Source organism: Limulus polyphemus, unplaced genomic scaffold (assembly GCF_000517525.1).
Source record: "Limulus polyphemus unplaced genomic scaffold, Limulus_polyphemus-2.1.2 Scaffold1248, whole genome shotgun sequence".
Lineage (NCBI taxonomy): Eukaryota > Metazoa > Arthropoda > Merostomata > Xiphosura > Limulidae > Limulus > Limulus polyphemus.
In genome coordinates this window covers 268,485-283,273 of record NW_013666858.1, presented here as the reverse complement: position 1 = coordinate 283,273, position 14,789 = coordinate 268,485, and the positions used below count along the sequence as shown (strand labels likewise).

At 34.4% G+C, this 14,789-nt stretch overlaps 1 protein-coding gene across 1 annotated transcript in view; it reads right to left on the bottom strand.

Moving 5' to 3' along the window:
* The window catches only part of LOC106462781 (matrix metalloproteinase-2-like), a 109,654-nt gene that overhangs the window by 14,712 nt on the left and 80,153 nt on the right, over positions 1-14,789 (bottom strand). Inside the window, exon 4 of the mRNA XM_013922743.2 lies at positions 1,915-2,076. Within this exon, the coding sequence (XP_013778197.1) occupies positions 1,915-2,076 (162 nt within the window). The remainder of the gene's footprint in view (positions 1-1,914; positions 2,077-14,789) is intronic.

Here is a 14,789-nt window from a genome sequence, read left to right as displayed (position 1 = left end):
CACAAAATATACTACATAACTACTGCACAATTTCACAAACAATACCTTCAACTACCCCGTATGTTTTTAATTGCAGCTGACAATGCTGTAATTTATCTATTTATGGCACTTTCACAAACACATGGTGTATGCAGCTTTACTTTCATAAACACAAATTTACACGTGTTTTGTCAACATATAACCACAGTGTGTGCGGCCCTACTCTTTCACGCACAAAAAAGATGCACAGCTTTACACTTTCGAAAACTTAATATATATACATAAACAACCTCGCATTTTCACAAAGATAATAAAAACTTAACTTTATACTTTTCCAAACAAAAAGTGTATCTGTAGCTCTACATTAAAAGCATAATGCTTGTGTAGCTTGATATATAATTTTACAAAACGTAACACATAAAACTATATTTTCAAAAAGACCTCTAGAATGTACATTTCTGTACTTTCACAAACACAAAATCAATGTGTAAAGTTGATATAATCACAGACATAACACATATGTACCTCTGTACTTTACAAACGTGATACGTCTGTACCACAGGCGTCTAACCAGAGAGGCGGAAGGTGTACGTGCCTCTTCACTTTGAATATTTTTTATTGGTTGACCAGTTTTCCTTACACTTGCTTCTACTATTTTAACAAAGTTAGGCGCATGTGCTCTGGGCAGGCTCTAAACTATTAATTAGCAGTACTAACATAGTACACACAGCTATGCACCTTCAGAAACGTAACAAATATATACAGTTCAACAGTCACAAAAAATCACACTTTACGCTCATACAAATCTGCAAATAGATCAATACTTTCAAAAATTACAACATGTCTATATTTCTACTCGATTCACAACCTCGATAACTTCACTCTATGCAACTGCAAGGCATACACAATTTACGGTTCACGTGGCTACTGTTCATTTGACTCAATTATTTCTCTGTCTATCTATCGCTGGCTTTCTTTGCCAGGCTTATATACTAAAAAAGAGGGCGTCTAGCAAACACTCGGACATTCGCGGGGTTTCTCGATAATTCGAGAAACTCCAACGCGCATGCTCCCTGCGTCACGGGACTTCCGCTGTCGTAACAATACCATCAAATTACCCCGTATTTTTCTGAATTGCAACCGACAATGCTGTAATTTATCTAATTAATCCACTTAGGCAAACTTACAACTCTCTTAATTAAACTTTTAAATAAAGCCTTATATCATTCGAAGGTTGCATTACGTGTTAAACTTCGCGCCTCTGCTACTAAAGAAGCCTCCTCTAAGATATGCTTCTTTGTTGTTAAGCGCAAAGCTACAGAATGACCCATTTATGCTGTGCCCATCACAGGTATCGAAACCTGATTTTTGAGATTATAATCCTTTAGATTTACCACTGAGGAACTGGAAGTTCTAATTAAGAATGTGAAGGCTATTAATTATAGTACCCAGATTAAACTGCAATAGCGAAACGTTGGCTGAAACAAATTTCTATATCATTATATAGAGAGTAAAGTAGTTTTTCTCCTAACTTTATTGTTAAAATGTCTGTCCTCCAAATATGCACTACAAATTCTGAAAAACAACAATGACAAGTGTAATAAACTGTAATAATAGTAGGTAGGTTTTCTTTGTGTGGTTTTATCATTTTTTCAAACTTATATGACAGTGAGCCTAACGCATAATATATATTAGAAAATTACCAATATTTTCAAGTTGTAAACCGAAAGAACATAGTTGTTATTGAACAAGTTAGGATGAGGGATTTCCGTAAAATAACAGTGCTTTGTCGAATTTTTACACAACTCTTACGAATGTTTCTTTTATCAAATCAACACATTAGTCCTGACAGCAATAATATGAACCTATTCAGTTGTAGAAATCTTACATATATATAACAAGGATATATATTGTCTTTCAAACACCAGTACGTACCATATAGCTGCTGAATACCAATCATATCATCATAAGGCAACTGGAAGTGTTCCTTTATTTCCTGGTAGTAGGCGAACATAAGAGATCCTTGTTCCAAACTGTGAGACAAACCTAGAGAATGGCCAAATTCATGGGCTGCTACTCCGAAAAGGTTTACTTCATCTAAAGGACAATGAAGAATTATATTATCACAACATGCCACTATCATAAAATTATGAGTCTGTTATCACTTATATCTGCCAGTATTTAGGTTAATGTGAGCTTCACAAAAAATTATAGCTTGACTTACAATGATATAAACATATCTCATAATTTTACAAATTCACAAGAACAGACACGTGAGGTTTCCACGTAGACAGAGAGAGAGACACGCGGATATAATAAATGATATTTTGATGCGAGTTTTGATCAGAAAGAACATTGTATAGTTTCTCAGCTGTGAAAACCAGAACTTAAAATGACTTGAGACTTAACTTAAAACCAAAATAGAAGAAAATTAAAATTGGATGAACCAAATTTTGATAAATGTTGAGGAAACAGATGAAATACAAATCCATAAAAACCAGACTGTAACATGAGGTTGCGTCAATCCACAGCGACTGGTTACTGTGCATGTGCTGATGTGTAATGAGAGTAACAAATTCACATAGGTATGTACGAATAGATATTTAAAATGTTTACTTCAATTTTTTTTACTATGATAAAGATTTAAAAAGAAAAACATTATGGCTGACATAAATTTATCATAGAATGGTTACATTAATTTCATATAAAATTGGAAATAAAGTTGTTTAATAAGTTTTTATTTTTATTTAATAGTGCACGCAAAAGATCCACTTAAGTTCCTCATCTTGATCCTGGGTTTATAAGCAAGCGACGTTTTATTTCAGTAGATTTAAGAAATTATGCAGATAGTATCAGATAAAAGAAATAAGGCTACATATATCTATCTTCCTTGTCCCAAACGTTTCCGTATAAAGCTAATATATATATACAACATTTTGTAAACTACTTTCAAGTAAAAACACTAATATTTTATCGTGCCGTTAAATTAATTTCGTTTATTTTAAAAGTAAAATAGATCTTAAGAGTGAAACATGCTAGTTAAGTTTTAAAATTATTAACAATTATTATGGAATATAATTGTTTTAAAAATAAAATATTGTTAATTTTTTTTTTTACTTGCAAAACAAAATTTGATTATGGAAAAGTACTTTATCATTGATATAATTTTTTTTTCACAATAATTGGTAGAGGTAACTTGAAACCCAAAGGCTATTTACATTGATTAATGTTGGAATCAGTGGTAGAATAGATAAGCCCCAACTGACTTTTTAGACGTATTTTTCTCAACTATTTATACACCACATTGCTTATTGATCCATGATTTTGTTAGCTACAAGGTCCCGAATAACATACGAGTCATACAAAGATATTTAAACAAAAATACCGTCAATATTTCAAACGAATACTACTAATTACTGCCTAGGTTTCTTATACATTTTACAAAGAAAATATGTGGTTTAACCCAATTCACACGTAACAGGCAAAACATTAAAACTACTTAATATGGTGTGATACATGGATCCCACCGATAATAAATGGTATAGAAACAAGTCAGTAATTTGAGGGTTAAGTATACTAGCTGAAACGCCGCCCTACGGGCTACTGTCTATGCTAGTAATTACTAATCGTAGTATTTATACCTCATAGAAAAATATTTAGAAAAAGCCAACATTTTCTAGAAAAGGATTTTTCTGGGAAGTATTGCACCGGAAAAGTGTTCGGATTATGCTAGTATAAACTGTAATGTTTTTTGTATATTAAAAGTGGTACCCTATATTGAACAAATAATAGTTTTTTTAAGGACGCCTTTTTTAGTACTCTATTTACAAATTACATCAATAAAGATATAATCAAATCCTCACGTACAGTCCTAGTGAAAGTCGTGTTCTTGTTGTGAGGAGAGTACTTTTATTTTAAATTGTGTTCTATGATAAAGAAACGGTTGTTGCACATAGCATAGTTATTTTTCGAATTGTCTGACTCTTGAATGCCCAAAGTGTGAAATGTTTTATAGATTTTTGTTTGTGGTGACATTCAAAAGATGGCGCCACAGTGTATTTATTATTTAGGTCACACACATAGATAGATATACACACGCGACGTCCATTATAGTAAAATAGGAAACAGCCAATAACTGAAGGTCCAATTATGGAAATGTTAAGGGCGGCAAACAGTTCAGTGATATTAAAATTAATCTAATTAAATGAAAAATGATATCAGGTATGATTCGAACTCGCAAATACGTGCTTTTCGAAGAGCAGTTGTGGGTTCGAGTTCCTCCCGGTCTCATTTGAAGCCAGTGTGTAAAGGTATAAATAGAAGGTGTATACGTGATATTATTAAAGACTTGACTAAATATTCCTTGCCATTCCCAGACACATTGACAACATATCTGTTTTGTCGAAACTGGATGCCAGCCAGAACATCAAACTATTTGCACTTTCACAGTGAGTTCCCAAAAATAAAACTCTTGGCATGCCTGCTTGTAAGAGCTTGATTCTGAATAGTTGTAGAATAATAGCTGCCACGTGGGTTGAGTTGAAATAGGCTTAGGAGAAATAATATTTGATAATAAGTATAGATCTGAATGTCCTTTTACATTTTAATGAACTGGAGCTTTTACCAGACCTTTTTTTAAACTAACCTTGCTCATTTTAAACGTATTTTTATAGAAAGTAGCAGAACGCTTACTGAATATGTAATGTTACACATAAGTTGTTTGTGGTTTCCTTAGTGTATAGCTACACAATTGACTATCTGTACTCAGTTCACCAAGGGAAATCGAATCCCTGATTTTAGCGCTATATGTCTGTAAACTTATTATATATATATGAATTATTTCAAGTATTATACTGTTGCAACAAAAGTTATGTTATATGAAGTTTATATTTGTAAAAAGAAATCATCAAACGCTACAGTTAGAATACTCAAAATGTTACAAAACATTAGCTGATAACGTATTAAACATTTACTTAATGGTTGCAGTTAGAAACAGCCTGTATATATTTAAGCTTTGATACCAACTAACGAAAGTTTACAGTTCAGACTATAATTTTTTTTATTAAGATATTCAATTTTACAATTTTTGTAAATTTATCTTTTAATTTTATAATTATGAACCCCAGCACGTTGTACATAAAATGAAAAACAATTATTTAAACTATACACCAGTGCTTACCAACATCAAAATTCCTGATCGTTTTCTGCGTGGCCATATTAAGTTACATGAAAAGATTATATTTACTTATGTCTCAAAATTAATTCTGTAAGCGTTTCGAATAAGTCGCGTTCAGAAAGTTTTTCCTATGTGTTTTTTGAATTACGCGCAAACTACTCGAGAGCTATCTGCGCTAGCCGTCCCTACTTTTGAAGTACTATACCAGGTGGAAGGCAGCTTATCAACACCACTCACCGCCAACTCTTAGACTACTCTTTCCCTACGAATAGTGGGATTGGTTATCACATTATTACGCTCCCAGGGCTGAAAGGGCGAGCATGTTCGATGAAGAGGTTTAACCTCGCGACGCGCAGATTGCGAGTCGAACGTCCTAATAACCAGGTCATGACGACGGTTATCCAATGCCCGTTTCAAAAGTCCGTCAACTTGGCCAGTATGTATTCGTATGGAATAGCATGAAGAACCATTTCATTCTCCAGCTGCTTGAGGTATGCGATGATTAAACAGGAAGTATAATATAACTGGAAGTCTTATCTTGGTGAATCCATACCTTGTTGGCCTCGTGTCCAAAAGGACGACCTTCCTTATTCCGTTGCGTACTGTGTATTTGGGCATGTGAACGGCACTTACTACTGACCTTTGTGTTCGCGGATTCTCATCTGTTACAAAACGCCGCACTTTGTTTACCGCGGAACGTATGACATGTCTTTTTCTGGTTGGTCTTTGGCCCATATTTGATCCCTATTCCTTTGTTTACCAGTGCCAATAACAATAAGTAGAAGGGCTACTTGTCTTGGAAGTTCTAAATCCTCGACCTGAACACATTTTTATGATGTGGGTGCAAGGATATTTTGGGTTGGAAAGGGTTACATTCCTTTTCCAAAAGCGATCAGTTAATGGCGACACCAAACTACCTATAAAACGTCAATGTCAAAATCTAGTTCTAATACATGCTATTCCACCGCGAATTCACATCGGCTGCCAAGCCACGTGACTTACTGATGTGCTTATTCAAAATCGTTTTAATATATAGAAATCTGACAACAAAAAAGTCACGGGCAATATAGAAAGCCAACAAAAATGAAAAGTTAGTACAAATCCACTTTCTAGGAGAAAAAAAAGGACTTATCAGGAATGAAAGATCCTGCCCTTAGTAAGCTTTCACTTACTTGACTAGCCACAGAACAGAAAAAGAAAGAAAAAAACGAAGCAATTGTTCAAACTGTTTTGTTTGTTGTTTATCACAAAGCTACACCGTGGAATTTCTGTGCTGTGCCCACCACGGGTATCGAAACCCAGTTTTTGGCGTTATAAGTGAAGTTTGGCATCGTTAATATCACGTTTTTATGTAGTAATTTCTCCGTGTTGTTCAGAAAAACGACGTAACAACTATATGTCAGACTATTACTACAAATTTTCATTTTATTTTTTATATGTGTGTCTAGACACATAGATTATGTGTACATAGTTTGATGAATGTGTTAATACATATTTTAATATATAATATACGTGTACATAATTGATGTGTGAAGTGGTGTATGTGGGTATAGTTCATGGAGTCTAGAAATATGAATATTTAGCGAACTTTTGTTTTCCCGGATACTTGTTTTTGTTGTTAGTGCTAAAAAATTTGGCATTGCTTTTCGTTTTGTCTTTATGAGTTATTTAAAATGTTATCAGCAGCCTTTTGCTTAATTTAAACGCATTGATCTTGAATTATGCGGCCATTAGTTAACGTATGAACACCACATTCAGCAGTGGAGATGTAGTTCCGTTAGAAGGTTTTATTAGTTTTTTATCAGACAGTAAATATAAAGGCCCATATCTTTTTGGTTTTCTCGTGGTTTATTAGTACATCCGCTGATTGACTCTTTCTTTGTTTGTACTAAGTTCCCGTAGTTCTTATTTCTTATCTCTTCAAGCATTCGCACAATCTTTAGGAAAAAATTCTAATCTAAGACATATCTCTGAATGAAAGGAGGCAGGAAGCAGTGAGTGTCCCTCCTCTCAGCCAAAATTAGTTAGAATTTTTTTTCAACAGTTCTCAGCATGAATGTTGTTATATTTCCGTTACTCGGAAAAAAAGAAAAGAAAAAAAAAGCTACGGGATAATACATTAAGGTTGTCAACCTAGCCCATTCCCATCAGGCAAACTCGAACCCATACAGGAAAAAAAAATCATGCGATTTTTTATAGAGATAGGTTAATAACTAGGGGTTGTTGCCTGCATGTTTCTTATTCTAAACGGAATAACTAGGATACTGTGAAACACTGTATTCGTAAGGAAACACCAACACCGCCTATACAAACGTCGTTAAAACGTGTAGGTTTCAACGACATAATTAAAGGGACGTTGTTGAAGTATTATTGGGGTTAATAATTATACGTTATTAATACCTGTCTTCATATTCACGTGATAAAATATATTGTATATCTAAAGGATTATTACACATTGTGTATATATAGACCTTACTGGTTTCAGCGACATAAAATCAGGATATATATATACAGACATACAAACACATGTAATTTGTGAGCATTAAAAGAAACACGAAAATGTGAAAGATAACAAGGCTGTTATACATACTACAAGTTTTCATCAAGACCGATTGATTGAAATATATATTGTCAAAGAAAATATTTTCTCTCACACGTACAGCATTTTCTCGTACTTTTTTAGTATTTCGTTGAAACACAAACTGGAATAGTTGACACCCGATTATCAAAATTAATCACATTTACTACAGTCTAATTCGCTTTTTATATGACTCAAATTGTTTTATAAACTTTTAAGAATGTTCTGTCGTTAAAGCCACGCCCATCATTTGACGTCAAACTCCCTCTAGACGTAAAATAACACAAATAGCCTACAACTCCATGATGATCTGTAGCTCAGGGGTTAAAGGTTGTTATCAGAAATTTAAAAGCTATAATATCACGTGCAGTTTGTTCTTTCGATCCTTTGCTCTAATGTGTTGCGAAACGTCCATAAAAAAGTTTGACTTTTTTAAGTATTTGAATAACCTTATATCTACTAATTAAAAATATTATTTCATTTTTTACACACGGAAATAGTTGAACGCAGATGTAATCCGCCTACTAGTCCTCACCACATTAACATATAACACTGATCCCCATGTGTGGGGTGTATTGGTCGCATAGGTGGATAGTTTTGTTTAAAAATACAACTTCGAGAAGAAAATTCAACTTTATCAATAATTAGCTTATTACGCATAGTAAATCACCGAGTACAAGTACAAGATGTGTACTGAACTTTGCTCAATAAACTTTTATTAAAGGGGCGCTACGGACTAGAAATCACGCTACTCGTCGGTGACCAGAGGCTTATACTGTAAAATTATATGTATATATATATTTAACTTAACTAATTTATATATTATGATTTTAATAAGCGGACGTTTGTCAAAATGTATTTCCAAACGTCGTACTTATGAATATTAAGCGGTCGGGCATTGTAAATATAATTATTCATAGTGACACAAAACGTGTAGGTATCTTTTTTTTTATTTAGTAGCGTTTCGGTAACTATGTAGTTCATTAACGTCAATGTAATTACGCCATGAGCATATCTAACAACACAAATGACAAAGGAAAACAGTTAGTACTGGTTATTTAATATATAAGAAAAGTGCTAGAAAATATAAAATTAAGAACAAGGTAAGAAAAAGAATTTATCTTATGTTTCAAATTACAGCAGTACTGGTTCGCCAGTTCTTCTAAATAATGAACAGGTTAATTCAAAAAATAGCAGATAAATCATATAGTATTAAATAGTCCTTACACTAATTCTGATATGTTATGACATATATAAAATTGACGAAGAATTACATTTAACCACTTTAACCTTACATTTAACCTTAACAGTTGCTATACTCTTCTTCATTTCCACTCTGCTAATTTCTTTCGTCTATAAAAAACGTTTGGTGAAACATTGGGTGTATGAAAAGGGATGACAGAAAATGAATAATTCATCTTTTTTCTGTTATTAACATGAAAAAAATCCCCCCCCCCTTAGCCCATGAAAAAATTACTCTTATATGTCTTTGGGCAACACTGTTGTATAGAACAATGTTTTCTTTGTGATTCGAACCGTTTATTCAATAATAACCGTCGTCGTCATTTGTTTTAATTATGAACTGCACAGTCACCGAAACGTTCGTAAATAAAAAAATAAAATAGTTACTTACCACGGTCGGTGACAATACTAATAATTTTATAACTTAGATATTTTCGTCGGAACCGATCTAATTCCAAATTATAACATGTGACATGTATTCTGTTTACTGAAAACATAAAAATGAACTACGTTTTGAATTAGCTTTGTTTTAAATTAGTTCTAAACCCACACGCCAAGCCAACAATGCAAAATATCCTATTATTAAAATTGATGGATATTTAAAATCTATCTTAAATATTTTAACCAATAGGATTCCATGAAGCTGCTGAGAAAAAAAAAAGCTTTTTAATTACAAAGATTGACAAACAGACGTATGGAAGGACAATTGACACGACACGTACCGTTGTTTGTAAAATTAAAAATGGTGCCATTAATTGAAACAATTGTAATTATTTTTTTATTGAAAAATTGTTACAATGGAAGTGAACAAACCATGATACATGCATGAGGCTGTTTCTAGTACTAAAAACAAATCTGCATCGCCAGACAGACAGAGAAAACATAATTTTAACTTTTTAAATTTACAACGTATAGAATAACCGAAATCTAGAAGCTGGTGTCAGGTTTAATTGTATTTATTTTGTACAAAGCTGGCTTCCAATTGTAGCAATTTGAACACACGCGCTTTGTCGAGGCGAATAACGCCCTGGTTCATAGTCGCCGCTGACCCCACTTTGGAGTTGAGTGACACTTAGTTCACGGTCGCCTTTTACTGATCTCTATTATAGAGATCAGTGGTCGCCCTTAACCCCGCTATCCGTGTTAATGACCACACAACACCTATCTTGCCCTTGAGCTTACTTTTTATCTGTTAATATACATATTATGACGAGATCATTCTCGTATTCGAGAATCTAGATTGTTTTGTAAGTGGTACTTAAGTATAGACAGCACCTTTGAATACAGCTCCAAAACCTGTAGTTGGTGTATCAACAATCCTTTTAAAAAATGCTATTGGTCTTACAAACGTTCATAAACATATGGCGCTTACGTTACTTTTTACAACTACTGACTGTGAACTTTCAAGTAAGAAATACTATGGATGTTAATTTTTCTTTAATGTATTTTTGTTAGATAAACGTCAAAGAAACAAATACATAACGGTTGCACAGAAATAGTCCAAAGGTCCAGTAGGATTTTATGAAAGTTTCCACACTGATCTGTAAAGGTACAGTAGAAATAGTTCTGACTCGTATTAATTTTCATTTCGGAAACATCATTTTTATATCATTTTGATCGTCTCGACGACGGTCACTGAACTGCCAAGGATATCGGTACTGTTACACACGTGTCGTTTTTTCCCCTCTCTAGAATCAGTACATAACAGGGCGTTGAGCAGAGGGGCATTTTCAGGAATGTTGATATATCAAACATAGTACCAGACGCTTAAAAAACACAAATAAACAATAAATTCTCTAAACATTGGACACCTTTCAACAAAAATACTGGATGACTGAAAAAATGGATTCTGCAAAAATTGGAAAAGGTTTACATTGGTAAAAAGGCAAAAATAAACAAACAAACCTTAACAGCAGCAATAATGGCGCTTAAGAACACTAACATGGATGGATAACGAAACGTTAAAGTTTCTCATTATCACTCGCTTTATTTTTAGGAGGATAAATAGCATCAAGCAAGTTTACAAAACGCTATGGCCCGTATGGCTAGGTGGTTAGGGTGCTCTACTCGAAATCTGAGGGTTACGGGTTCGAATCCCCGTCACACCAAACATGCTCGCCCTTTCAGCCGTGGGGGTGTTATAATATTACGGTCATTCCCCCTATCGTTGATAAAAGAGTTGGCGGTGGGTGGTAATGACTAGCTGCCTTTCCTCTAGTCTTACACTCCTAAATTAGGGAATGCTAGTGCAGATAGCCCTCGTGTAGCTTTGCGCGAAATTCAAAACAAACAAACAAACAAAACGCTATACGAATTAGAACAACTCACTGTAGTACACAGCATCGTATTGTGCAGCATGTACTAATGTCACCAAAAGAAACAAAACAATAACTGGAGCCAGTTTATTTTATCCTCCAAGTACGTGTAATATTTGTAATTAAAATGATTTTTCTAGCTTGTGATTGGTTGGCGATTCAAAGTACATGTAAATTTTACCTCATACAATCTACTAAGTACGTATATACATTGAGTTAACCATTATAAACTTCTTGTAGGAAAGTTTGGGCGTATATCATAGTATATAACAGAGATTATGATGAGGAAGGTGTCTAGGGATACATTCATTATATTTATTCGACACCAATATTCCAGTTCACGTCAGAGTGGTAACATGTATGTGGTCACTAGTTTGAAGATTTATTTCATTTTAATCCAGGTGCCTGATGGTTTGGATTGAAAACCTCGAAAAAAAAGGAGGAATAAGCCACGGCATTCTCAAGAAAATGTATGATACACAAGACGGGATCAGAAGATAAGTTCTCAAGTCAGGGTAAGGTAACACTTCCAACACATTTCAAACCACATATGTAGTGTCTAATAACAGCAAAGTAAGGTAACACTTCCAACACGTTTCAAACCACATATGTAGTGTCTAATAACAGCAAAGTAAGGTAATACTTCCAACATGTTTCAGACCACGGGGTAGTGTTCGATACAAGCTAGGTAAGTTAACACTTTTAACATGTTCCAGACACACTATACGTGGTGTTCAGTAAGAACAGGGTAAAGTAACACTTCTAACAGGATTCAGACATCCCATGTATAACGTTCGATAAAAGCAAGGTAAAGTAGCACTTCCAACATGTTTCAGACACCCCTGTGTAGTATTAGACAAGAGCAGGGTAAAGTAGCACTTCCAAAATGCTTCAGACACCCCGTGTGTAGTATTAGATAAGAGCAGGGTAATGTAATACTTTCAACATTTTTAAGACATACGTGTGTAATGTTCTATAAGAGCAGGGTAAGATAACACATTCAACATGTTTCAAACCACATTTATAGTGTTTGATAACAGCAAGGTAAGGTAACACGTCTGTAACAGATTTATTATTCTATATTTATTTTAATATCGATGTTTGTTTAAATGTAACTTATATTTAGAAATGTACATAAATTATACTGTTAAATATGTATTGCGAAACTCCCGCGTATTCTCTAAAGTTGTAGAAGATTCTCGAGTGTGAGAATCAACAGTATATGTGTGTACGTAAACGCTAATGTAGCTTTGTATTGTTACGTAATCTGAATTTTCGAGAAACTCTCCACACGCCTATAAATATAACCAACGCGACGCGCCAAAAAAAACCCAACAAAAACGACAGTATCTATTATTGAGATGCTGTAATTGGTGTGCTATAAACTCCGTAAGCTATAACTGTGATTAACGCTTATTAATCGGAAAACTTCAGATATTTGACCAGAAACGTTTATAAATTTCGAACATTACAAAACATTTAACTTCAGTGGATTCGGACATTAGTACTTTTAAGTAAACATTACCTAACGTCATTAGTGGAAACTCGACCTGTAATCGGCGTGTGATCAGCGAGAACTACCAGGCTAGCTAGCTCCCTATTAAGTGAATTGTACCTACATCAACTCGAAATGAACTTGCTCATCGTGAACCCTCGATAAGACATCAAGGAAGTTCCAGACTAGAAAGAAGACTTTGTATTGCTTGTAAGTTTGTACAACGTTTGTATATAAATCATTGTTCGTAATAACTATTTGTAATAATTGCTATTGTAAATTGCATTGTTGTTTGTATATTAAAATATATTTCTATTAAAAAGAAAACTGTGTGTATCAATCTTATTGGCAAATATCATAAATTGGAGATATATCGGCAAATATGTAACTACTAAATCTAAATTACAATTTAACTCAGTTTTAGGCTATTAGAAATTGTCATATTTAATACTTCCAAACATATGCAACATATTTCAGTCCCCCCGTTTCCAGAAACTTGTGTCTATTTACAGTTAATAAGATATAACATAATATTTGTATGTTATCGCATTTATAGCAATATAAGTAAATGTCACACTTAGGGTACATATTTTTTTGTATGAATGTAACTAACTATCTTCGCCCAGTTGAGGGGCAGGGCGCTAGTGTAGCATACTGTTTTAATTAGTTTGCAGATGTTGACACTAGATGGCGATTATTGGAATAGTTGTTTGTTTGTTTGTAATTAAACACAAAAGCTACACAATGGGCTATCTGTGCTCTGGCCACCACGGGTATCGAAACCCGGATTCTAGCGTTGTAAGTCCGCAGACATACCGCTGTGCCACTGGGAGGCTGGAATAGTGGATTAAGTTTGGTGTGTTTTGAATTTCGCGCAAAGCTACAAGAGGGCTATCTGCGCTAGCCGTCCCTAATTAAGCAGTGAAAGACTAGAGAGAAGGCAGCTAGTCATTACCACCCACCGTCAACTCTTGGGCTACACTTTTACCAACGAATAGTGTGATGGGGGATTCGAACCCGCGACCCTCAGATTGCGAGTCGAGCGCCCTAACCACCTGGCTATGCCGGGCCGAGTGGATTAAGATAGATACATATTTGTGGTTAATCTTGGCAAAACATAGAAGATGATTTATATCATATAGCACATTAGACGTTACAGGATTTATGAATAATATAAGACAGGCGACAACCTTAGATATAGCTTATGCAACAATGTAACTCGCATATCAGGTAAAACTCACCGAGCTGTCTGTCATCTTCTAAACTAACTCTTTTGTTATGATACGTAGACTGTCTTGTACATACAAGTAAGTTAAAATAAATAAGATATTTTAAATTTATTACCACAGAGGGTATTGCAAAGGTCAGTGCATAACATTTACACACATTTGTCAATGCTCAGTGCCATAATTGAAAAAATCCACAAAGAAACAAGAAACTCAGAGTAAATTTCCTCAGTATTACAATAGAAACTGACTTTGGATACCCTGTAGAAACTGCATCCCTTTTGTGTTTTTATGTGGGTGTGTAAGGGCCTTACTTATCTGTGTGTGTGTGTGTTTGTATGTGGGTGCGTAAGGGCCTTCCTTATTTGTGTGTGTGTTTGTATGTGGTTGTGTAAGGGCCTTCCTTATTTCTGTGTGTGTTTTTTTATGTGTGTGTGTGTGTAAGAGTCTTACTTATTTGTGTGTGTGTTTGTATGTGGGTGCGTAAAGGCCTTCTTTATTTGTGTGTGTGTGTTTGTATGTGGTTGTGTAAGGGCCTTCCTTATTTCTGTGTGTGTTTTTTTATGTGTGTGTGTGTAAGAGTCTTACTTATTTGTGTATGTGTGTTTGTAAGGGCCTTTCTTATTTGTGTATGTGTGTTTGTATGTGGGTGTGTAAGGGCCTTACTTATTTGTGTGTGTGTTTGTATGTGGGTGCGTAAAGGCCTTCTTTATTTGTGTGTGTGTGTTTGTATGTGGTTGTGTAAGGGCCTTCCTTATTTCTGTGTGTGTTTTTTTAT